At 44.6% G+C, this 27,868-nt stretch overlaps 1 protein-coding gene across 1 annotated transcript in view; it reads left to right on the top strand.

The window, feature by feature from the left end:
* The first annotated feature begins 11,420 nt into the window (after positions 1-11,420).
* Positions 11,421-27,868, top strand: part of LOC139469619 (short transient receptor potential channel 7-like) — a 177,458-nt gene continuing 161,010 nt past the window's right edge. Inside the window, exon 1 of the mRNA XM_071251841.1 lies at positions 11,421-11,486. Coding sequence (XP_071107942.1) covers positions 11,461-11,486 — 26 coding nt within the window. The 5' untranslated portion in view covers positions 11,421-11,460. The remainder of the gene's footprint in view (positions 11,487-27,868) is intronic.

Raw genomic sequence — 27,868 nt, forward strand, 5'->3', positions numbered from 1 at the left:
GACTGATCTACCATGTACTGATCGTAATGCAGTGACTGGCCTACGTTGTACTGATCGTAATGCAGCGACTGATCTACCATGTACTGATCGTAATGCAGTGACTGGCCTACTTTGTACTGATCGTAATGCAGTGACTGGCCTACCTTGTACTGATCGTAATGCAGCGACTGATATACCATGTGCTGATCATAATACAGTGACATGCCTACGTTGTACTGATCGTAATGCAGCGAAAGGCCTAAGTTGTACTGATCGTAATGCAGTGACAGACCGATCTTGTACTGCAGTTACTGATCTTGTGCTGTTCGTAATGCAGCGACAGCCCTACCTTGTACTGATCGTAATGCAGCGACTGGCCTACCTTGTACTGATCGTAATGCAGCGACTGAACTACCTATCTTGTACTGATCGTAATGCAGCGACAGCCCTACCTTGTACTGATCGTAATGCAGCGACTGAACTACCTATCTTGTACTGATCGTAATGCAGCGACAGGCCTACCTTGTACTGATCGTAATGCAGCGACTGAACTACCTATCTTGTACTGATCGTAATGCAGCGACAGGCCTACCTTGTACTGATCGTAATGCAGCGACTGAACTACCTATCTTGTACTGATCGTAATGCAGCGACAGCCCTACCTTGTACTGATCGTAATGCAGCGACTGAACTACCTATCTTGTACTGATCGTAATGCAGCGACAGGCCTACCTTGTACTGATCGTAATGCAGCGACTGAACTACCTATCTTGTACTGATCGTAATGCAGCGACAGGCCTACCTTGTACTGATCGTAATGCAGCGACTGAACTACCTATCTTGTACTGATCGTAATGCAGCGACAGGCCTACCTTGTACTGATCGTAATGCAGCGACAGGCCTACCTTGTACTGATCGTAATGTAGCGACTGAACTACCTATCTTGTACTGATCGTAATGCAGCGACTGAACTACCTATCTTGTACTGATCGTAATGCAGCGACTGAACTACCTATCTTGTACTGATCGTTATGCAGAGACTGAACTACCTATCTTGTACTGATCGTAATGCAGCGACTGAACTACCTATCTTGTACTGATCGTAATGCAGCGACTGAACTACCTATCTTGTACTGATTGTAATGCAGCGACTGAACTACCTATCTTGTACTGATCGTAATGCAGCGACAGGCCTACCTTGTACTGATCGTAATCCAGCGACTGAACTACCTATCTTGTACTGATCGTTATGCAGCGACTGAACTACCTATCTTGTACTGATCGTAATGCAGCGACTGAACTACCTATCTTGTACTGATCGTAATGCAGCGACTGAACTACCTATCTTGTACTGATCGTAATGCAGCGACTGAACTACCTATCTTGTCCTGATGGTAATGACCCGACCTACAGATGCTGTACAGACTGTAAACCAATCTGATTTACGTAAGCTGTATCTATTGATCTAGCGAATCAGGTCTTCTTCACACGGTGTGTACGATGCTCCAATAGTGTTGTTGTGTGTGCTCGTGGAACCTGTGACCAGCATTATTCGCAGGGTGCACGGATCAGGAACAATAAAGAATGCAAAGCATCTGCGCGGGCATCAATCACGAGTGTCAAGCTCTTAATACAAGCAAGCAGAACGAGAAATGAGGAAGCGCTTAGCAAAATAGGTCTTTTGATATTTGTGTTGTGGTTTGATTTTTTTTTAAATGATCACGTTTATGTTGTTTCTTGTTGCTACTGAGCACTGTGACTTCCTGTTTTCAAATTAAAAAACCTACGTTTGAACAGAAACACTCACCACCATGTGTGCTCAGAGATATCTGCCTGCTACTTCATAAATCTAGCCCTGTGTTGGTCTTCGGCTCGTAGTTTATTTCATGTTCGTCCATGATAAGATGAAGTTTCTTCTGCACCACACGGTAAATACTGTAGGTTGAATAACGTTGAATATGAACTTGTCATTAAAGTGCTGAATATGTGTGTCTTAGACGCTGTTAGACACTATACGGAAATGGTAAAATGAGTCATCGAACAAGGACACTTGAGAACATTGTGTTCTGTTTCCACGCCCACGTAGATGGTAGATATGTGTTTGTATGTCCTTGCTCGTCACCTTAACACGTAGATGGTAGATATGTGTTTGTATGTCCTTGCTCGTCACCTTAACACGTAGAAGGTAGACATGTGCTTTTATGTCAATTCTCTCTACCTGAACACGAAGATGGTAGATATGTGCTGATATGTCCTTGCTCTTCGCCTTAACACGTAGATGGTAGATATGCGTTTGTATGTCCTTGCTCGTCACCTTAACACGTAGATGGTAGATATGCGCGTGTATGTCCTTGCTCGTCACCTTAACACGTAGATGGTAGATATGCGCGTGTATGTCCCTGCTCGTCACCTTAACACGTAGATGGTAGACACGTGCTTGTATGTCCCTGCTCGTCACCTTAACACGTAGATGGTAGACTTATACATGCTCACCTTCACTTTCTTTGTAAACGAGACACTAATAAATACCCGATCATTTATGCTGACCTGTCAGTTTAATCGATAATGAAAGACACGACTTTAAATAATATTATCCCAATCTTTTTAATTTGTTTGTTTGTTTGTTTGCTGTTTAACGCCGCACTCGCAAATAATCGAGTCTGGACCATACAATCCAGTGATTGGCATCATGAGCAATTGGTATACGATGACATGCATCAACCAAGTCAGCGAGCCTTACCACCCGATCCCGTTAGTCGCCTCTTACGACAAGCATAGTCGCTTTTTACGCAAGCATGGGTTGCTGAAGACCTATTCCACCCCGGATCTTCACGGGTCTTATCCCTATCTGCCTGTATGCTTACGCTTCAAGTTAAAGGATCGAGTACATAATAAGTATATATGCATGTGAATATATGCTTTCCGTAATGTACAAGCGTGGTTAGACTGTATCTTCGTGCATCTGCTTTACAACTTTTTTACACCTAGATAAGTGAAAATAACTGTTAGCCCAATGGACTGTAAGAAGTTATGTTTTATGTGTCTGCTGTTGTGATTTCTACTATCTGGAAATGTGGATATGTATTGTAGTTTCAGCGTTATCCCCTGGGTGTTCAGACGACATTGATTGTACATGTTCATCAACTGACACTGGTTCCGCCATTCTCTCCCGGCGACAGTCCCAGGCATCGGGCAGCTCGCGGCACGGCAACGCCAGATTGACTTGCCTTTGAAAAGAAGTGTGCATATTTTAAAACAGGTGACTGGAGCTCTCAAAGGAAGCACATAACGCACGACTGACTGTGGGAGACTGCCCAGTTGCGCACACACTACTTCCGGTGCGTGCCGCAGTGAAACAACTTTCCTATTTATTTGAACACCTCGTTAGCCTATCAATAAATGCCTCGCTCTCGGGAGTTTTTCCTGCAGGGTTGGACTCATGGGACTGCCCCTAGATGGCCTATATGTGCAGTTGTCCTATATAATGTACCATGCATACAAGTACTATAATCATTGTTTGTTTGTTTGTTTATTGCTTAACGCCGCACTCGGCAACGTTCTAGCTATGTGACGTCTGTCTGAAAATACACGAGTCTTGACCAGACAGTCCAGCGTTTGACATCATAAGCATCGATCTTCACATTTGGCATGTATTAACCAAGTCATCGAGGCTGACCACCAGATCTCTTTAGTCAACTTCCACGAAAAGCATGGGTTGCTGAAGACACAAATCAATTTACTAGATACTATAGGTGTACTACAAAATATAAGTGTTCTGGATAGTATACAATGAATTTGGAAATCACTCGATTCTGATCGATCAATCAGGGGTATCAAATCACAATAAGCACCTGGGATTGAAACAGCCAATTTCACAGCCGCATCACCACGGAGGCTAATATTTATAAAATTATATAGTTAACCTCGTTACCTGTCTGCCATAGACTTATTCAAGTAATTATATATATATACTATTAATGGTTACACAGTGCAGAGTTACGGTGAATACAATATTAAAGGTGTGTGGAAATACACGAATTGAAAAAAAGATAGAAATGGACAAAGAGAATATGTTTCAAGTTTTGATAGCAACGGAGCTTGAAATTTGACTGTGACCTGTCAAGATGAGCGTGTGACTTCAGTATAGAGATGTGCTGTGTAGAACAAGGCCTTGGAAGGCTTCTTTAGTAGTACCAACTTCATGTCGGCTTACCAACTTGCTGTGCTACATGCTTTCAATGCCTGTCGTATGTTCAAGTGAAGTATTGCGCCGTGAAAAAATACTTCTTTAGCATGTACAGCGCCATATGATTTAAAGTGCTGTCGATGTCTCACGTTTTCAGATCAAGAACCTACTCAAAACATTGGCCTCACCCATGCCGCTTCACTCAATGTATTTCCTGACACTGATATTGAAATGTGAAAGAACAGGTGTACTGGATATTGTAGATGAACCATACAGAGAGTCTTTGAATGGAATTTAGAAGTGATGCACACAAGACAGAGAGTTTATAGATGTCAACACAACATTTCGGAGTATATTACTCCTTCATCAGCATATACTCCGAAACGTTGTGTTCCTCATAAGGAAGTTGACATCCACATTTCGCTTTTTTATGTGTATCACTTCTAAACGCTATTCTGAGAGAGAGCACTGGTGGCCCAGTCGTCTAAGGCGCCGCGATTCTGCTGTTCAGAGTTGCGTCCCTTGGGCACTCCAGAAACCTATGATTGTGGGTTCGAATCCCGGTTCGCCCCGATTATGCTTCTAGGTTTGTCAGCACCATACACGTGCTCGTGGGTTTCACCGAAGTGGTAAACGACCTGCATCACTTCGGGCTTTCCTCCAACATTAAACTGACACGCCGCGATATAACTGGAAGCGGCGTTAAACCCAACTCACTCAGTCACTATTCTGAGACCTGATATTGCATGAAGGTAGAGATGAAACGGTAATATCGGTGTACCACTATAAAGAACAGGTGCAATAAATACTGTCGGTGTCCTATATAGAACACGTGTGCTGGACACTAGGAGTACTATAAGCAACACAATCGTACCGGTGCATTATGAGGTGATTTGTCGGACAATAACACCGGCAGGTGTGCATAGTTTGCGACACACTTCAACTGCTGGAAGAAATGATGTAGTTTGCTACGTTTGCGTCATCAGATGTTGTGCGTTCTATCTGCGCGCACTGTGCGGGCAGGAAATCAATGGGTGGGTTCGCCCGGCACTCGTGGCACTCTACGGTCTCCCGACGCTCCACCGGCGCTCCGCAGTCGTCACGCTAATATCGATAGTTGCTATCTAAACACAAGGAGCTATATTTCTTTCATAAATTTCTCAAGTGTGGGGTTTTGACTTGAGCGATTATGATTGGAGCCGTTCGGCAGCTGGCGCCCATCGTTACCGAAGACGACGAGAGAGAAACCGAAGACTCCGATATAAGGAGACCTTGATTGAGGCCTATAATTGATAAATGTGATAAATTGCCCCCCAGAAACGGAGGGGTTCGCTGCTGTACCCACATCTGACCATAGGGGATGCTCGGTAAACTCTCAAGTCGTGACTGGGGCTTCTTTGGACTGAAGAGAAACTCACATTTAGCATTATTAACCGGTGTTTTGCACATCGCATTAAACAATATACTTGATCTTTCTGCAACTATGTACCATATACTTGATCTGTGTGCAGATGTGTATCAAATGCTTGATCTGGGTACAACTATATTCCATATACTTGATGTCTGTGTGCAGCTATGACATGTATCGTATACTTGATGTCTGTGTTCATCTATGACATGTATCGTATACTTGATGTCTGTGTTCATCTATGACATGTATCGTATACTTGATGTCTGTGTTCATCTATGACATGTATCGTATACTTGATGTCTGTGTGCAGCTATGACATGTATCGTATACTTGATGTCTGTGTTCATATATGACATGTATCGCATACTTGATGTCTGTGTGCAGACGTGTACCATATACTTGATGTCTGTGTGCAGCTATGACATGTATCGTATACTTGATGTCTGTGTGCAGGTGTGACATGTATCGTATACTTGATGTCTGTGTGCAGACGTGTACCATATACTTGATGTCTGTGTGCAGCTATGACATGTATCATATACTTGATGTATGTGTGCAGCTGTGACATGTATCGTATACTTGATGTCTGTGTGCAGACGTGTACCATATACTTGATGTCTGTGTGCAGACGTGTACCATATACTTGATGTCTGTGTGCAGCTATGACATGTATCGTATACTTGATGTCTACGGGTACACGGTATCTGGGAACATTATTCTATTGGCGTTGGGAGCGAGGAAAGGGTATAAACAGGTGATAGGCAAATGGGGAAGAACGAAGACGAGTATTCAGCATAGAGATCTGGAAGAGAATGAAGACGGATGTTGGGTGTCTGGTCGAGAGTGTATACAGGAGTTAGGGTCTGGAAGAGAATGAAGACGGATGTTGGGTGTCTGGTCGAGAGTGTATACAGGAGTTATGGTCTGGAAGAGAATGAAGACGGATGTTGGGTGTCTGGTCGAGAGTGTATACAGGAGTTATGGTCTGGAAGAGAATGAAGACGGATGTTAGGTGTCTGGTCGAGAGTGTATGCAGGAGTTAGGGTCTGGTCGAGAGTGTATACAGGAGTTAGGGTCTGAAAGAGAATGAAGACGGATGTTAGGTGTCTGGTCGAGAGTGTATACAGGAGTTAGGGTCTGGAAGAGAATGAAGACGGATGTTAGGTGTCTGGTCGAGAGTGTATACAGGAGTTAGGGTCTGGAAGAGAATGAAGACGGATGTTGGGTGTCTGGTCGAGAGTGTATGCAGGAGTTAGGGTCTGGGAGAGAATGAAGACGGATGTTGGGTGTCTGGTCGAGAGTGTATGCAGGAGTTAGGGTCTGGGAGAGAGTGTATACAGGAGTTAGGGTCTGGGAGAGAGTGTATACAGGAGTTAGGGTCTGGTCGAGAGTGTATACAGGAGTTTGGGTCTGGGAGAGAGGGAAGACAGGTGATAGGGTAACGGGAGAGTATACATTAGGTGTTAGGATCTAGGGGATTAAGGAAACGGGTGTTAGGACCTAGGGGGTAGAGGAAACAGGTGTTAGGACCTAGGGGATAGAGGAAACAGGTGTTAGGACCTAGGGGATAGAGGAAACAGGTGTTAGGACCTAGGGGATAGAGGAAACAGGTGTTAGGACCTAGGGGATAGAGGAATCGGGTGTTAGGACCTAGGGGATAGAGGAAACGGGTATTATGATCCAGGGGAGAGTGTGGACATGTGTTAGGATCTAGGAATAGAGTATAGACAGGTGTTAGGATCTAGGCAAGAGTGTAGACAGGTGCTAGGGTCTAGGCAAGAGTGTAGACAGGTGTTAGGGTCTAGGCAAGAGTATAGACAGGTGTTAGGATCTAGGAATAGAGTGTAGACAGGTGTTAGGATCTAGGCAAGAGTGTAGACAGGTGTTAGGGTCTAGGCAAGAGTGTAGACAGGTGTTGTGATAGGCAAGAGTGTAGACAGGTGTTAGGATCCAGGCAAGAGCGTAGACAGGTGTTAGGATCTAGGCAAGAGCGTAGACAGGTGTTAGGATCTAGGCAAGAGTGTAGACGGGTGTTAGGGTCTAGGCAAGAGTGTAGACAGGTGTTAGGATCCAGGCAAGAGTGTAGACAGGTGTTAGGATCTAGGCAAGAGTGTAGACAGGTGCTAGGATCTAGGCAAGAGTGTAGACAGGTGCTAGAGTCCAGGCAAGAGTGTAGACAGGTGTTAGGATCTAGGCAAGAGTGTAGACAGGTGCTAGGGTCTAGGCAAGAGGGTAGACAGGTGTTGTGATAGGAGAGAGTGTAGACAGGTGTTAGGATCCAGGCAAGAGTGTGGACATGTGTTAGGATCTAGGAATAGAGTATAGACAGGTGTTAGGATCTAGGCAAGAATGTAGACAGGTGTTAGGTTCTGGGCAAGAGGGTAGACAGGTGTTAGGGTCTAGGCAAGAGTGTAGACAGGTGCTAGAGTCCAGGCAAGAGTGTAGACAGGTGTTAGGATCTAGGCAAGAGTGTAGACAGGTGCTAGGGTCTAGGCAAGAGGGTAGACAGGTGTTGTGATAGGCAAGATTGTAGACAGGTGCTAGAGTCCAGGCAAGAGTATAGACAGGTGTTAGGATCTAGGCAAGAGTGTAGACAGGTGCTAGGGTCTAGGCAAGAGGGTAGACAGGTGTTGTGATAGGCAAGAGTGTAGACAGGTGTTAGGATCCAGGCAAGAGCGTAGACAGGTGTTAGGATCTAGGCAAGAGCGTAGACAGGTGTTAGGATCTAGGCAAGAGTGTAGACGGGTGTTAGGGTCTAGGCAAGAGTGTAGACAGGTGTTAGGATCCAGGCAAGAGTGTAGACAGGTGTTAGGATCTAGGCAAGAGGGTAGACAGGTGTTGTGATAGGAGAGAGTGTAGACAGGTGTTAGGATCCAGGCAAGAGTGTGGACATGTGTTAGGATCTAGGAATAGAGTATAGACAGGTGTTAGGATCTAGGCAAGAGTGTAGACAGGTGTTAGGGTCTGGGCAAGAGGGTAGACAGGTGTTAGGATCTAGGCAAGAGTGTAGACAGGTGTTAGGATCTAGGCAAGAGTGTAGACAGGTGTTAGGATCTAGGCAAGAGTGTAGACATGTGTTAGGATCTAGGCAAGAGTATAGACAGGTGTTAGGATCTAGGCAAGAGTATAGACAGGTGTTAGGATCTAGGCAAGAGTGAAGACAGGTGTTAGAGTCCAGGCAAGAGTATAGACAGGTGTTGTGATAGGCAAGAGTGAAGACAGGTGCTAGAGTCCAGGCAAGAGTGTAGACAGGTGTTGTGATAGGCAAGAGTATAGACAGGTGTTAGGATCTAGGCAAGAGTGTAGACAGGTGCTAGAGTCCAGGCAAGAGTGTAGACAGGTGTTAGGATCTAGGCAAGAATGAAGACAGGTGTTAGAGTCCAGGCAAGAGTATAGACAGGTGTTGTGATAGGCAAGAGTGAAGACAGGTGTTAGGATCTAGGCAAGAGTGAAGACAGGTGTTAGGATCTAGGCAAGAGTGTAGACAGGTGTTAGGATCTAGGCAAGATTGTAGATAGGTGTTAGGATCTAGGCAAGAGTGTAGACAGGTGTTAGGGTCTAGGGGAGATCATAGATTGGTGTTGCGGTATAGGGAAGAGTGTAGATGGGTGTTACGGACCTTAGGAAAGTGTACACGGGTGTTAGAGTCTTGTGGGGTACTGTCCCTGGGAGATGTTGTAGGCGTGTGTTGGATCTAGGTGAGAGTGTGGACGGGTTTCTGGTCATCTTGGGGAAAGTGTACACGGGTGTTAGAGTCTTGTGGGGTACTGTCCCTGGGAGATGTTGTAGGCGTGTGTTGGATCTAGGTGAGAGTGTGGACGGGTTTCTGGTCATCTCGGGGAAAGTGTACACGGGTGTTAGAGTCTTGTGGGGTACTGTCACCTGGGAGATGTTGTAGGCGTGTGTTGGATCTAGGTGAGAGTGTGGACGGGTTTCTGGTCATCTCGGGGAAAGTGTACACGGGTGTTAGAGTCTTGTGGGGTACTGTCACCTGGGAGATGTTGTAGGCGTGTGTTGGATCTAGGTGAGAGTGTGGACGGGTTTCTGGTCATCTCGGGGAAAGTGTACACGGGTGTTAGAGTCTTGTGGGGTACTGTCCCTGGGAGATGTTGTAGGCGTGTGTTGGATCTAGGTGAGAGTGTGGACGGGTATCTGGTCATCTCGGGGAAAGTGTACACGGGTGTTAGAGTCTTGTGGGGTACTGTCCCTGGGAGATGTTGTAGGCGTGTGTTGGATCTAGGTGAGAGTGTGGACGGGTATCTGGTCATCTCGGGGAAAGTGTACACGGGTGTTAGAGTCTTGTGGGGTACTGTCCCTGGGAGATGTTGTAGGCGTGTGTTGGATCTAGGTGAGAGTGTGGACGGGTGTTAGAGTCTTGTGGGGTACTGTCCCTGGGAGATGTTGTAGGCGTGTGTTGGATCTAGGTGAGAGTGTACACGGGTGTTAGAGTCTTGTGGGGTACTGTCCCTGGGAGATGTTGTAGGCGTGTGTTGGATCTAGGTGAGAGTGTGGACGGGTACCTGGTCATCTCGGGGAAAGTGTACACGGGTGTTAGAGTCTTGTGGGGTACTGTCACCTGGGAGATGTTGTAGGCATGTGTTGGATCTAGGTGAGAGTGTGGACGGGTATGTGGTCATCTCGGGGAAAGTGTACACGGGTGTTAGAGTCTTGTGGGGTACTGTCCCTGGGAGATGTTGTAGGCGTGTGTTGGATCTAGGTGAGAGTGTGGACGGGTTTCTGGTCATCTCGGGGAAAGTGTACACGATAAACCAGAAAAAGTACATTCTTGTCAACCAATATCAGACAGGAGGCAGTTCATCTGTTGAATGCCAGAGTTCTCTACTCAAAGAGTTGAGCAATGCAACAGCCACAGGTTACGCGGCCATCCGACTCGCAGGTACTAGGTGAGCAACGCCGACATCGCCACGGTGTACTGCGACTATCGTATTTAATTAATCTTACACTTCACTCAGCGCAATCTGAACTACTTGCATTGCGAGCGGCTCCAATCAATCCCTCACTCGTCTCTATTTGTTTTTTAGCCAACAGTACTCAGTACATGTGTGGGCCGTGCTCCCTCGCCTCACCCAGCCATTGTACGGCTTATGTTATCACCAATTCCCCCTCCGCTTACACGCTGTTATTTCCGCTGAGGAAACGATTTTCTGCGATACTATCAACTCTCCCATCGTAGAGATACCCAAGAAACGGGCCATGTGGTCACTGGGCTCAACACACCTTTAACACGCGTTCTTTCAGAATGCCAAATATTTTGATAAAAGTGGATTGTAAGGTGTATCTAGGCACTTAGTATACCACTTCCTCACCTTTGATTGCAGTTGGCTTATTTTTCAGATGATCCGACAAGTGTCCCGGAAGCAGTACATGGCCAGTAAAAGCCGACCGTATGTCACTCTAAACCTACGGTGACTCAGCTGAAGAAGTACCAGAGGAGGACAACGTCCGAGGAGTGACCAACGCCGGCATGTGTCCGGAGCTGGAAGTGGACAATACAAGGTTTGTGATTCTGAGGGAAAGGATAACACCCATGTGACCAGGATAACAGTCCCCAGCCGTCACATGTGACCAAACCTCCGTCCAGCGTGGACCTTCTTGTGATATAGTATCGATTACGCGTGTGTCATTGTTATCACCGGGTGCCACACCTAGGAACGGTGTTCTGTTTAATGGATGTGTGTACCGTGCGGCTTGTGTATGGAGGCTCGGGGAGGACCCGTCGTCTCCCCCACCACGGAGTAACGTACAAGCCCCGGGGGAGCCGTGCTGTCAACCTAGTTATTACCTCTGCTGTCTTATAGTGGTGTTAACGGGAAGTATGGACAAGTTAGCGCTTCGTGGGTATAACCGGATCTCTCTGTCCGAGATGGAGGACTTTGATGACTTCACTCTGTAAGTAGAACCTGCTGTATCACTGCATGAACAGTCTTTTTGTCTTACACCTTGACATTTTTGCATTTTGATCCCGATCCCGTTTTATCCCGATAACCAATGACGATATTTGATTATATCATTATATTACAGGCTTGCATAACATGGCGGATGCGGGAAGCCACGATATTGTTTTACACTGTGATGAGGGCTATTAATTAATATGTATAATGTGCGACTTCATTGTTTTGAGTTGAGGTGCATCACGTCTACGGCGTGGTGAAGATGCAAGGAGGACGGTGATGGTTGTTAGCTGCACTGAGATGCAGCGCTCCTTTATGATTCAATACTACATGTATACGACAAATATCGATATTATTCTGTCAGTGATGACTTGGTGTATAAATTATTATATAATAAAGATCTTGAAATGGAGATATTAAATAATTCTATGCACATCTGATATTCGCAAAAGTCTCCCCATAAGGAACAATGCAGTTTGTTTTAGCAATAATATACTTGCCATTTACGCAAAAAAACGACTTAAAATATAATGATCGTGTCGTTCAAACTTCAGACAAATTTGGCAATGGCTTTATCATGTCAATCAAAGTTGAGATTGCACTGAAGTGTATGTGAGGTACCGCTTTATCCACCGACCCAATCATGTGCAGCTCGGCAACAGGCAGTCTTGTGTTCAGCCCCGAAGGCTCGTTCCCGTCAGAACACAGTCGGTTCCGTAGAGGGGCAGGCGACCGCCGTCGACTACAGTTAATGACGTGTCCAATTGTATTGATATTATGGAGACAACGACCAGTTTCCAATATGAACTTCTAATGTTGAGATGGGATCAGCGTTGGGGGAATTGAAGGGACGGGTCGAGGAGAGTATTTATGTCTTAGCCGAAACACAATTAGATGCATTAGATGATGCACTGTGATACGATATGCTTTGTAATTGTAGTTACCATTTACTGTCAATAAATCAACCTGCGTGAAATACGGCGATGCCGCGATAGCATATGGTGGCACTTTCCTATAATACAAACGGGCAGATCGTGGAACGGGGCCAGTTGGAAAACTGTAAAAGTAGGAACGGAATGTGCGTCGGGATTTATAGACTGGGAGATTGTTGGGACGATTTGAAGGCGATATAATTGTTTAATAATTCATTAAACTTTCATGCATATAAGGTTGTAATCAGGCATTTAACAGAACAGGCGATTAAAAAATATAATTTGATATAAAATGACTTTTCCATTTTGGATTCTTATATTTTCCTTCATTCACAACAACGTATTCATTCATGTCACGTGGGCAGTATTCATTCACAACATGATGTTCATTGATATGTCCACGTTCACAACACGGTTTTCATTCATAATATTGGATTCGTTCATAACATGGCTTAATTCATACCACAGTATTCATGCATTCAAATCACGCTATTATCCATTCATATCAGACCAGTATTCATTTATATCACACTAGTATGTATTCATATATCACACTAGTATTCATTCATATCACACTAGTATGTATTCATATCACACTAGTATTCATTCATATCACACTAGTATGTATTCATATCACATTAGTATTAATTCATAACACACTAGTATTCATTCATATCACACTAATATTCATTCATATCACACTAGTATTAATCCATATCACACTAATATTCATTCATATCACACTAGTATTAATTTATATCACACTAATATTCATTCATATCACATAAGTATTAATTCATATCACACCATTATTCATTCTTATCACACGAGTATTCCTTCATATCACACTAGTATTCATTCTTATCACACTAGTATTCCTTCATATCACACTAGTATTCCTTCATATCACACCAGTATTCAATCTTATCACACTAGTATTCCTTCATATCACACTAGTATTCCTTCATATCACACAAGTATTCCTTCATATCACACTAGTATTCCTACATATCACACTAGTGTTCCTTCATATCACAATAGTATTCCTTCGTATCACACTAGTATTCCTTCATATCACACTAGTATTAATCCATATCACACTAATATTCATTCATATCACACTAGTATTCCTTAATATCACACTAGTATTCCTTCATATCACACAAGTATTCCTTCATATCACACTAGTATTCATTCATATCACACTAGTATTCCTTCATATCACACAAGTATTCCTTCATATCACACTAGTATTCCTTCATATCACACTAGTATTCATTCATATCACACTAGTATTCATGTCAGGCACTGCACCCATCCACGACCCCGGGGCCAGCCACATCAGCCTAAGTTATTATACAATGAGCAATGCTGTATGGCGGCCGTCTGTACAGGAGATGCCAGTGACAATTATTGCAAGCTGTCCCCAAATTACATGATGTAGGTGACATACTTCAAGTTTAAGACTATGACATCCTCATCAATAATAATATGTCTCCCGGATGTAGCTGTACAATCAGTGTCCCACAAGTGCAGCTGTTTGGCTGAAATCAATGGGAAATATGTGTTTTGTTGATAATGCATCCCTAAAATTGCAGAAGGGAGCTAATTATGACATGCGAATGAAGGAGTTGCTATCCCGATATTGTTGATTTTAGAAATAACAGGACATTGGATTCCAGACTTCCAGACTTCCTCACCTTTGCGCTTCCCACAGAGCTTGGACTGACATAAACCCAAGGCTATATCACAGTTATTTTAGGGTGAGTGAGTGAGTGAGTTTGGTTTAACACCGCTTTTAATAGTATTCGAGTTATATCGCGGCGTGTCAGCTTAATGTGGGAGGAAAGCCCGAGGTGATGCAGGTATTAGACGTTTACCACTTCGGTGAAACCCACGAGCACGGGTATGGTGCTGACATACCTAGAAACATAATCGGGGCGAACCGGGAGTCGAACCCACAGTCATAGATTTCTGGCGTGCCCAAGGGACGCAACTCAGAGCAGCGAATCGCGGCGCCTTAGACGACTGGGCCCCCCGTGCCCCCGTTATGTTAGGGACCGCCCTCGACCACGTATTTGTTATGTTTGGGACCGCCCTGGCCCTGGACTACTTAATTGTTGTGATAGGACCACCCTCGACCATTTGATTGTTATGTTTGGGACCACCCTCGATCACTTTATTGTGATGTTTGGGACCATCCTCGAAAGCGTAGTTGTTATGTTTTGGACCGCCCTGGGTCACTTTGTTGTTATGTTTGGGACCGCCGAATTACATGTTTTGTTCCAGACTAATACTTTGTCTCAGAAAAGAAGTTATCTTATTTTAAGTTTAGCTACAAAATATAAAATCCAATCGAATTGGAGCCTAGAACTATATTTCCTAGAGCTGAGGCAATATAGACTTGCCAAATCATTCCAGACTTGAGGTTTCGCTTTATATTTATTTTCTTGAGTTTGGAAGAGGGGCTAATTCTGGACATGAATGGCTGTTATTATCTAATTCTTAGATCTTAGGAAGCTGATTTTAGTATTGTAATATGTGGCAGCTCCTTACACCCCCTCATCTTCCACACATCGGAGAGCCGAGGTGGGTGTCAAGGGACGCTCTTTTGGTGTTGTCCCTGGGGGCGTGAGGCGGGGATGGGGGATGCGGCTTTGATTGATCATGTTACAACTTTGATTCAGCGGATAATACACGCACAACTCTTCCATTTATCTGCCGATCGAAATATAAATTGAATATGACAATATTTGTAATTTACGACAGCGGTATTGGTTATGGGGAATGGCGGAGAGGATATTGACAGCGAGCGTGATGTATGGCAATGCCAGCTGCTCTATAAGCCTTCTACTAGAGAATCTCCGCTACCAGGACGGGATTGGCTTGTCACTCGGAGAACTGCTGTGCCGTCAGACAAACACGTGATGACTTGTTTCTCGGTAATATGGCATAATTATGCAGTAATATACCCAAATAATGACTTGTTTCTGGTAATATGGACTATGTATATTGTGAAATATCCAAATAATGACTTGTTTCTCGGTAATATGGAATATTTATGTAGTACTTTACCCAAATAATGACTTGTTTCTCGGTTATATGGAATATTTATACAGGGAGATATCCAAATGACGAGTTGTTTCTCGGTAATATGGAAAATTTTTACATGTTGAGATATCCAAATATTGACTTGATTCTTGGTAATATTGAATATATATATATGGTGAAATATCCAGTTGATGACGTGTTGCTCGGTAATCTGGAACATTTCATATGGTGCGATATCCAAGTTTTTCAATATCATTGAATATTCATATGATGAGATATAAACAAATGATGACTTGTTTTTCGGTGATATGGAATGTTTATGTGGTGAGATATCCAATGATGACATGTTTCTCTGTAACATGGGAAAATCGAATGTAGAGATATCCACATGATAATGTGGTTCACGGTAAAACAGAATATTTGTACAGTGAGTAAACCAAATGATGACTTGTTTCTCTAGCTGTAACATGGGAAAATCGAAAGTAGAGATATCCATATTATAACTTGTTTCTCGGTAATACAGAATTTTTATACAGTGAGTAAACCAAATGATGAATTGTTTCTCAATAATAAGGATACGTTGAATGATGAAATGTACAAATGAAGATTTGTAACTCGGTAAAATAGTTGAATGAAATAGTTGAATGAAATAGTTGAATGAAATAGTTGAATGAAATAGTTGAATGTGAGGATCATACAGTGTACTTATTAGCCGCAGTGAGACATATCTTCACATACTATAAGGAGTGATAGTGTTTCCGTGAATTCTTGCAGTGCTAATAAACCAGTGCAAATAAAAATCCGTCTATAAACACCAAGTAAAGGATTCCTGTCAGATATGATCTAGGCGCGGTAATCAGAGAAGGGTGCCTGTTAGTGTGTGGTGCTACGTATGTTGATAAAACACCCTGTGTTTACTACCTGTCAGTTATACTGTTGATTTTCTTTCTTCATAACACAGTGTCATGGCATGTACTATATCAGAACAGTTGTGAGTTATTAAATACACAATACCTCCTTTACGGTTTATTTGCTTCGTCAAAAACAACTTTCTTGGTACAATCATTTGTTATAGAGTAGCAACGTTACCCTTTCCAGAAAACGTATTTGAATAGGATGTACCACTTTCTTTGTACAATCAGTTGTCATAAAGTGGCAGCGCGTTTATTATGTAATTATTATGTAATCTTTGCTAATACAGTATTGCGGTAAGAAATTTAGTTTTATGAGTGCGAAATGACCCTTATTTCGTAACTTCAGGGTAGTTATGAACACATTTGTATTTATGGTTTCTGTTTAAGAGTTCTTAGAGTTCACGTTCACGTTTCTTTTTAGCGGTAAGCAGGTCTGATGTAGCGTCGCTCAGATCCGCCTGCAGCGCCGCTGTGGCAAAGCGGTGCGGCGATAGCCACGTTACTATCAACATACCACCGTATATGAAAGCTTCTGTCATCGATGGCATGTAACATTTAGCATCAGTGCACGAACTATCAGGTCCTTGCGAATCAAATAGTGTGTAATTTTATCGCTCACTGCATTCCTTAATGGTTTTTATGTGACTTGTGACTGTAACCCCGGAAATTATCAGAAGTTTTTCCCACTCGCGCGACATCCAGCTGGCGTAACATGAAAGTTTATTGCCCATTACCTGCGCTCGGCGCTGCACGGTGAGACTGCGTGTATCTGCCGCTGACAGGAATATGTGTGTGTGTGTCGATGGGGAGGGGGAGAGGAAGGGGGGAAGAACATCGTATAAACAGGTATTGAGATAAGTTCCCCTTAGTGCCATCTCTGGAGAAATAGATGAGCAGGTGGAATGTTGCCAATGTAGCCTCTGACATTGTTTGTGATCATTGGTTATAAATTAATTTTCAACATCCTTTTGGTATGTATGGACTAAAAATCGAACGCTATATTGATTGTAATGTGATTTTATGCTTTGTGATTTATAGCACCACACAGCCATATGACGACGTTCTAAATGACGATCAGTTCCGCTGAGACTTTAGCCATGACTGGAATAGATCTAATCTCCATGAATGGAAAAAAGTCTTTGGTAAAATTGGTTCCTGCAGAACGTAATTACAAGAGATAAAGTTCCAGAGGTACCAATTTTTAGGAGGTATCCACTGTCTTTTACAACGGCCTGTATTTAATGAATCTGATCAGCTAAGCCAGTGATTGATATTATGAGCACCGATCAACTCCGTCGGGGCATGCTGACACTCATCAACCAAGTCACGGAGCCTGACCACCCGATGTATTGTGTCGCCTCGTATGATATAGGTTGCTGGCGGCTAATTGTTACCCGGAAACCCTACGTTTTATTAAATTATTTATATTGAAATGTACTGGTAAAATTTGAACTTGCCATGTTCGGACTGACTGATGTTTTATGAACTGGCGACTTCGATGATTTGTATGTGTATATATCTCAGAGTACGTGAAGCAGTGAACAACAAGGATCAAATGTTTGTTTGTTTGTTTGTTTGTTTGTTGTGTTTTGTGATACAATAACCACTGTAATATTGTCATATTTATATGATATATCTCTGTCATCTATTCAGATACAGATTCAGTTTATTCAGAATTCCAGGCTATCTGACCCATAGAACATCACATGTATCTAACATAATTATATAGGGGTATCTTAATATCTCCTTTGATATGAAAATAAAACTTGATACAAAAAGACAATTTGAAAATGTACATAAGTTTGCTGAAGCCAATACAAAACTAGAATAATAAGTATATTCTTGCAAGTATTCTATTGTATAATATGAGAAATAAAATAATACGCTTTCATCTTCTATTATAGGGGCGGTCGGGTAGCCTAGTGGTTAAAGCGGTCGCTCGTCACGCCGACGACCCGGGTTCGATGCCCGACATGGGTACAATGTGTGAAGCCCATTTCTGGTGTCCCCCGCCGTGATATTGCTGGAATATTGCTAAAAGCGGCGTAAAATCAAACTCACTCACTCATCTTCTTTTACAAAATAGGTTTTACACAAGACTTCAGGATCATACAACTCACATTAACCTTCCCGGAAACTTTGTATACCAAGAGAATTCATACACGATTTGAATTTTAACAAAAAAATTTATAACATTCAAAGCTGATATCTGTTGAATAAGTTCATATTCAAATATACATTTACATAAAGAGTAGAATTTACGGTCAGCACGATTTATGTCTAGTATTGTTCGAATTCAATAGAGAAATATTTGGCATAGCCGTTATACATCGCCCGTGTGTTGCAGTTATAATCTACTTTCACTATTTTCTGTCTTCACGGAAGAACGGCCTTAATTTCATTAATATTGCCACTGATTATTATTATTATTATTATTATTGTTATTATTATTATTATTATTGAGGATATAGACTTTACATCCGAGTGTGTGTCGTTCTAATGTAACGAAACGAGAATATGAATATTGACATGTAGTTTCTGTACGAACGAAACGAATATCCCCGTGTTATGGGTTTTCGGATGTTTAAGAAACATTTATAATTTTCTCGTTAACCGCAAGAACAACTGTAAAACCTCTCACTCACTTACAAATGACAACTTTATCTTGAAAACAGGTCATCATCTGAGTACTGACAATGTATGTGTGACAACACACCCCTTGCTAGAGCGTGAGTAATCTCGACAACCATGGCCGTCCGAAAACGTATGATGTACGAAAATATGAATAATTGACATGTATTTTCTGTGCGAATGTAGTAATATCTTTATTATCGACTAACGGGATCGGGTGGTCAGGCTCGCTGACTTGGTTGATGCATGTCATCGATCCCAATTGCGTGGATCGATGCTCATGTCAATCACTGGATTGTCTGGTCCAGACTCGATTATTTACAGACCGCCGTCATACAGCTGGAATATTGCTGAGTGCGGCGTTAAACAACAAGGCAACCAACCAACCCTATTTTTAAGGTGAAACATTGCTGATACGCCATGAAAATAGTCACTCGCCTACTCATTTAAAGGACCCGTGAAGATTCCGGGGTAGAATAGGTCTTCAGCAACCCATGCTTGCCGTAAAAGGTGACTATGCTTGTCGTAAAAGTCGACTAACGGGATCGGGTGGTCAGGCTCGCTGACTTGGTTGATGCATGTCATCGATTCCAATTGCGTGGATCGATGTTCATGATATAAATCACTGGATTGTCTGGTCTTTACTCGATTATTTACAGACCGCCGTCATATAGCTGGAAAATTGCTGAGTGCGGCGTAAAACAACCAACCAACCAAAACTCATTTAAAGGTCACGCCAGAACATGTGCCACAATGTTGTACATTTGATGTAGGCTAAGAAAAAATACGTTCACCCACAGAGTTTTGAAATAGGCAGACTGTTATTGTTTTCTTGAGTACGTGTTCGCGATCGTCATGTCAGCTGGTGGTTTTGTCAAATAACAACTACTTGTGTTTTTGGTTCCGGTTCTGCTCGATAATTCCACGAATAACATATTTGTTGTCATGGAGACCCATGCGTGTCGTGCCATATATTTTGAAGTGCGACGTATTCCGATTTAAATCGAGCATGGTAAGTATGAAGGATGAGAATTTGTCAGCTTTTGTGACGTCAGCATATGACAATGATACACATCCTAATATGTACTTCTATTATATGTATACGCAGTGTTTAGGGTTGATGGCGAGGGAACGATTGCAGTTTTCACAGCAGAAATATTGCGACGTTAACGAGCGTGACAAACGCAGCGGATTGTGACGTCACCAATGACATAGACTCCTGCAGTCGGTATATTGCAGTGATGTGTGTTCAGGGATAATGTTTATCTTACTGGTCGCTGGAGACATGACTACGTTCATTGGGGACAGAAGTTAAGGTCACGTTGGATGTCCTCAAGGTCAACTAGAGAAGGTCAGTTATATAATCACCTATTCTAGCTCAGTTTAACATTTCGATATCACATTTAGCACCCAGAATCTGATGTCAATATCACCATAGTATTACACACCTGCACGAAGACGGTTATAACGCCATCCATACCTGCACACAGACGGTTATAACGCCATACACTACTGCACTTGGACGGTTATAACACCATCCACACCTGCACGAAGACGGCTATAACACATTTCACACCTGCACATAGACAGGTATAACACCATCCACACCTGCGCATAGACGGGTATAACATCATCCACACCTGCACATAGACGGGTATAACATCATCCACACCTGCACATAGACAGGTATAACACCATCCACACCTGCACATAGACGGGTATAACATCATCCACACCTGCACATAGACGGGTATAACATCATCCACACCTGCACATAGACGGGTATAACATCATCCACACCTGCACATAGACAGGTATAACACCATCCACACCTGCACATAGACGGGTATAACATCATCCACACCTGCACATAGACGGGTGTAACATCATCCACACCTGCACATAGACGGGTATAACATCATCCACACCTGCACATAGACGGGTATAACATCATCCACACCTGCACATAGACAGGTATAACATCATCCACACCTGAATATTTTGAGAGTGGTACATGGTGGCAGTTATCTGTGTCATATAGAGAGGGGCGGCAGTTATCTGTGTCATATAGAGAGCGGCGGCAGTTATCTGTGTCATATAGAGAGGGGCGGCAGTTATTTGTGTCATATAGAGAGCGGTGGCAGTTATCTGTGTCATATAGAGAGTGGTGACAGTTATCTGTGTCATATAGAGAGTGGTGGCAGTTATCTGTGTCATATAGAGAGTGGCGGCAGTTATCTGTGTCATATAGAGAGGGGTGGCAGTTATATGTGTCATATAGAGAGCGGTGGCAGTTATCTGTGTCATATAGAGAGCGGCGGCAGTTATCTGTGTCATATAGAGAGTGGTGGCAGTTATCTGTGTCATATAGAGAGGGGCGGCAGTTATCTGTGTCATATAGAGAGCGGTGGCAGTTATATGTGTCATATAGAGAGCGGTGGCAGTTATGTGTGTCATATAGAGACGGGTGGCAGTTATCTGTGTCATAAAGAGAGCGGTGGCAGTTATATGTGTCATATAGAGAGTGGCGGCAGTTATCTGTGTCATATAGAGAGGGGCGGCAGTTATGTGTGTCATATAGAGAGTGGTGGCAGTTATCTGTATCATATAGAGAGTGGCGGTAGTTATCTGTGTCATATAGAGAGTGGTGGCAGTTATCTGTGTCATATAGAGAGTGGCGGTAGTTATGTGTGTCATATAGAGAGTGGCGGAAGTTATCTGTGTCATATAGAGAGTGGCGGCAGTTATCTGTGTCATATAGAGAGCGGTGGCAGTTATCTGTGTCATATAGAGAGGGGCGGCAGTTATGTGTGTCATATAGAGAGTGGTGGCAGTTATCTGTATCATATAGAGAGTGGCGGTAGTTATCTGTGTCATATAGAGAGTGGTGGCAGTTATCTGTGTCATATAGAGAGTGGCGGTAGTTATGTGTGTCATATAGAGAGTGGCGGAAGTTATCTGTGTCATATAGAGAGTGGCGGCAGTTATCTGTGTCATATAGAGAGCGGTGGCAGTTATCTGTGTCATATAGAGAGCGGTGGCAGTTATCTTTGTCATATAGAGAGGGGCGGCAGTTATCTGTGTCATATAGAGAGCGATGGCAGTTATCTGTGTCATATAGAGAGTGGCGGCAGTTATCTGTGTCATATAGAGAGTGGCGGTAGTTATGTGTGTCATATAGAGAGTGGCGGCAGTTATGTGTGTCATATAGAGAGTGGTAGCAGTTATCTGTGTCATATAGAGAGGGGCGGCAGTTATGTGTGTCATATAGAGAGTGGTGGCAGTTATCTGTGTCATATAGAGAGTGGCGGTAGTTATGTGTGTCATATAGAGAGTGGCGGCAGTTATATGTGTCATATAGAGAGTGGCGGCAGTTATGTGTGTCATATAGAGAGGGGTGGCAGTTATCTGTGTCATATAGAGAGCGGTGGCAGTTATATGCGTCATATAGAGAGTGTCGGCCGCTATATGTGCCATATACACAGCGGCGGCAGATATAAGTGCACTACAGCGAACGTCGGCCGCTTTATGTATCATATAGACAGCGTCGGCAGATATATGTGCACTACAGAGAGCGTCGGCAGTTATATGCGATATATAGAGAATGTCAGTCGCTATATGTCTCATACAGAGAGCGTCGGCCGTCATATTCGCCTTATAGACAGCAGTGGCAGATATAAGTGCACTACAGAGAGCGTCGGCCGCTATATGTCTCATTTAGAGAGCGTCGACCGTCATATTCGCCATATAGACAGCGGTGGCAGATATATGTGCCATATAGAGTGCGTTAGCACCTGAAGACTCTTTAGAGACAGTGCACCGGCGGTTATCGACGTTAAACCGAATGTATTGGTCTTTGTCTGTCTTATCACCCTGGATGAAGCAATTCTTGCCAGCGATCACACAATCATGGTTCTGTTCATGGGGATGTTTTATACGGGACAACGTAAACTTCCAGTTGATGTTCCGACTTGTTGAACAACGGAGCATTCTTGTGACGTGCAGAGCACCAAGTCAGCCGGCAAACCCATGTTGATACAGGCAAGCTATCGCCAATCTCCCCATTCCTCCGATGTTAATCGGGGTTAACTGGGGATAACAGACAGTCAGACATCTACATCACACCGGTAGCTGTGATCTGTGATTGGTTATCTGTGAATGTACAAGCACTGGAGACATCTACGTCACGGGGTCAATGCTCTGTGAAGCCAGATAGCAATTCCACAAGTGGTACCCATGTCATATATACTAGTATAACATATGACAGGCGTAGGCAGGTATGTAAGGTGACACGCACATTAATTACACTTATTACCTTATCAACATAATTAACGATTCACCCAGGTATCAAATAGTGAGTGAGTATGGTTTTACGCCGCTTTTAGCAATATTCCAGCAATATCACAGAAATGGGCTTCACACATTGTACCCATGTCAGGAATCGAACCCGGGTCTTCGGCGTGACGAGCGAACGCTTTAACCACTAAGCTATCAGACCGCCCCTTGTAGCAAATAACAGCAATAACTGTATTGGTTTTATTTAAACGGCATTTCGTTATGAGCGCGTGTTGTTTTACGCCGTTTTCTATTTCATAACGGCATGTAGCAGTGTGTTAGAGGGGAGAAGTCTGGTCGGACAGTTATATACATGATGTCCGCCCCATCGGTGATTCTGGGTTAGAGTAGGTCTGCAGCAACATCATCTTGTCGTAAGAGTGAGTGAGTATGGGTTTACACCGCTTTTAGCACTATTCAAGCAATATCACGATGGATGGAAGGGTTGTGTGGATTCAGTATCGTGTGTCACACTAGATGAGAGACGTGCCCTTGTCGTGTGTCACACTAGATGAGAGACGTGCCCTTGTTGTGTGTCACACTAGATGAGAGACGTGCCCTTGTCGTGTGTCACACTAGGTGAGAGAGGTGCACTTGTCGTGTGTCACACTAGATGAGAGACGTGCCCTTGTCGTGTGTTACACTAGGTGAGAGACGTGCCCTTGTCGTGTGTCACACTAGATGAGAGACGTGTCCTTGACGTGTGTCACACTAGATGAGAGACGTGCCCTTGTCGTGTGTCACACTAGGAGAGAGACGTGCCCTTGTCGTGTGTCACACCAAGTGTGAGACGTGCCCTTGTCGTGTGTCACACTAGATGAGAGACGTGCCCTTGTCGTGTGTCACACTAGATGAGAGACGTGCCCTTGTCGTGTGTCACACTAGATGAGAGACGTGCCCTTGTCGTGTGTCACACTAGGTGAGAGAGGTGCCCTTGTCGTGTGTCTCCCTAGGTGAGAGATGTGTTCTTGTGGAGATCGATGTGTGCCAGATTCAGCACAGAGTTGCGTATACGTACGACTTTACAACAGGGACAACGACGAGCTGACAGTAATTCATTCATATAACTGTCACTACTATTTCGCCTTTTATGCCCAGTGGACTTTGTTTCGGCCGATAATCGAGACTGTTTCCCGCTTGCGTTGACATTTTATGGTAAATGTGTCTAACACTAGAGCATGCAGCAAGTGAATCATATCAATGCTCGTCACCTGCAGCTTGCAGTTCTCTGCTCAACTCACGCCACGGCACGCCACGTCATGCACGGGGCTCAGGGGGCGGTCGGGTAGCCTAGTGGTTAAAGCTTTCGCTCGTCACGCCGAAAGCCACGATTCGATTCTCCACATGGGTATAATTCCTTGTGCCGCCCTCACTGATACTGCTGTAATATTACTAAATGCGGCGTAAAACCTCACTCACTCATTCACCTCACTCACGCTTCAGGTTCAGCTTCTTCGTTCAAGGCATGACCTGGGGGAGGGAGCACCAGTAACTACCCACACCGCCATCCCCGGGGGCTCATCGAGATGCATCACCGTGGCGCCTCCCATTTATTCATTCGGTGTCATGTAATTTCCAGATAAAAAAAACCCAATGAAGTAATCGATCTACTCTGATTTTACCCTGAGCTAATTCTATCTGGCCATTACTCTTTTTTCTGTCTGATTATTGCCATTGATCCGCTGTGATCGTCGTCGGTCTAACTTCATCCGGCACAACGGTAATCAGTCAACGTCATTGGCTGGCGCAGACATACCAGAACATGTCCACAGTGTAATAGAGTCACAGAGGACATGGAAACAGAACATAATCCATACACACTACCCTTCCTTCAACACACACTACCCGCTTCCACACACACTACCCTTCCAATCACACACATTACCCTTCCATCAACACACACTACCCACTTCCATCAACACATACTACCCGCTTCCACACACATTACCCTTCCATCCACACACACTACCCTTCCATCAACACACACTACCCACTTCCATCAACACATACTACCTACTTCCACACACACTACCCTTCCAATCACACACACTACCCTTCCATCAACACACACTACCCCCTCCACACACACTGCCCTTCCATCAACACATACTACCTACTTCCACACACACTACCCTTCCACCAACACACACTACTCACTTTTACATACTACCTACTTCCACACACATTACCCTTCCATCCACACACATTACCCTTCCATCAACACACATTACCCTTCCATCAACACACACTACTCACTTCCTTTAACACATACTACCTACTTCTACACACACTACCCTTCCATCCTCACACACACCACCAACTTCCACACACACCACCCACTTACACACACACCACCCACTTCCACACACACCACACACATCCACACACACCACCCACTTACACACACACTACACTTCCATCCTCACACACACCACCCACATCCACACACACTACCCACATCCACACACACCACCCACATCCACACACACCACCCACATCCACACACACCACCCACTTACACACACACCACCCACATCCACACACACCACCCACATCCACACACACCACCCACTTACACACACACCACCCACATCCACACACACCACCCACATCCACACACACCACCCACATCCACACACACCACCAACTTCCACACACACCACCCACTTACACACACACCACCCACTTCCACACACACCACACACATCCACACACACCACCCACATCCACACACACCACCAACTTCCACACACACCACCCACTTACACACACACCACCCACATCCACACACACCACCCACATCCACACACACCACCAACTTCCACACACACCACCCACATCCACACACACCACCCACTTACACACACACCACCCACATCCACACACACCACCCACATCCACACACACCACCCACATCCACACACACCACCAACTTCCACACACACCACCCACTTACACACACACCACCCACATCCACACACACCACCCACATCCACACACACCACCCACATCCACACACACCACCAACTTCCACACACACCACCCACTTACACACACACCACCCACTTCCACACACACCACCCACATCCACACACACCACCAACTTCCACACACACCACCCACATCCACACACACCACCAACTTCCACACACACCACCCACTTACACACACACCACCAACTTCCACACACACCACCCACATCCACACACACCACCCACATCCACACACACCACCCACATCCACACACACCACCAACTTCCACACACACCACCCACTTACACACACACTACCCACATCCACACACACCACCCACATCCACACACACCACCAACTTCCACACACACCACCCACTTACACACACACCACCCACTTCCACACACACCACACACATCCACACACACCACCCACATCCACACACACCACCCACATCCACACACACCACCAACTTCCACACACACCACCCACATCCACACACACCACCCACATCCACACACACCACCCACATCCACACACACCACCAACTTCCACACACACCACCCACTTACACACACACTACCCACATCCACACACACCACCCACATCCACACACACCACCAACTTCCACACACACCACCCACTTACACACACACCACCCACTTCCACACACACCACACACATCCACACACACCACCCACATCCACACACACCACCCACATCCACACACACCACCAACTTCCACACACACCACCCACTTCCACACACACCACACACATCCACACACACCACCCACATCCACACACACCACCCACATCCACACACACCACCAACTTCCACACACACCACCCACTTCCACACACACCACCCTCATCCACACACACCACCCACATCCACACACACCACCCACATCCACACACACCACCAACTTCCACACACACCACCCACTTCCACACATACCACACACATCCACACACACCACCCACTTCCACACACACCACCCACATCCACACACACTACCCACATCCACACACACTACCCACTTCCACACACGCCACCCTTTCATCCGTTTCAGCTCCCTTCCCCACAGTTTATGACTCCTTCACTCACGTGCACCTTCCCTCCATTGACCCTCGGGGAATTTAGAACTTCCGTGTTGCTAGTTTTATCATGCCCCATGTTTTACTTGATACTGCTACTGGCTGGGGAAGGGGTGAGAGTTAAGTGTCAGCTTGAATGTGCGAGGATACCCGTTTGTTTTACGTTGATAAGAGAATGGCGCAAGGCCAACCATGACCTCGTGCGAGTGATACCGTCCATCTGATGGGGGCTATCTGTGTACGTGTGATCTACTCAGTGCCAATATGCGTCCAATGTGCCGTTAAGGCGTGTATTCAGGAGGGTCTTACGTTTAACGTTAGAGTAAGACCGGGCCAGTGTGTGAAGCTAAGCACGGCACGCTGATAGCTCTGCGAAGTCGACGTCCACGGCAACCGTCGTCGCCCGGAGTTGCTTCTCCACCCAGCTGGAAACGAGGACAATGC

The sequence above is a fragment of the Haliotis cracherodii genome, unplaced genomic scaffold (assembly GCF_022045235.1).
Source record: "Haliotis cracherodii isolate W230 unplaced genomic scaffold, xgHalCrac1.p SCAF_2, whole genome shotgun sequence".
Taxonomy (NCBI): Eukaryota; Metazoa; Mollusca; class Gastropoda; order Lepetellida; family Haliotidae; genus Haliotis; species Haliotis cracherodii.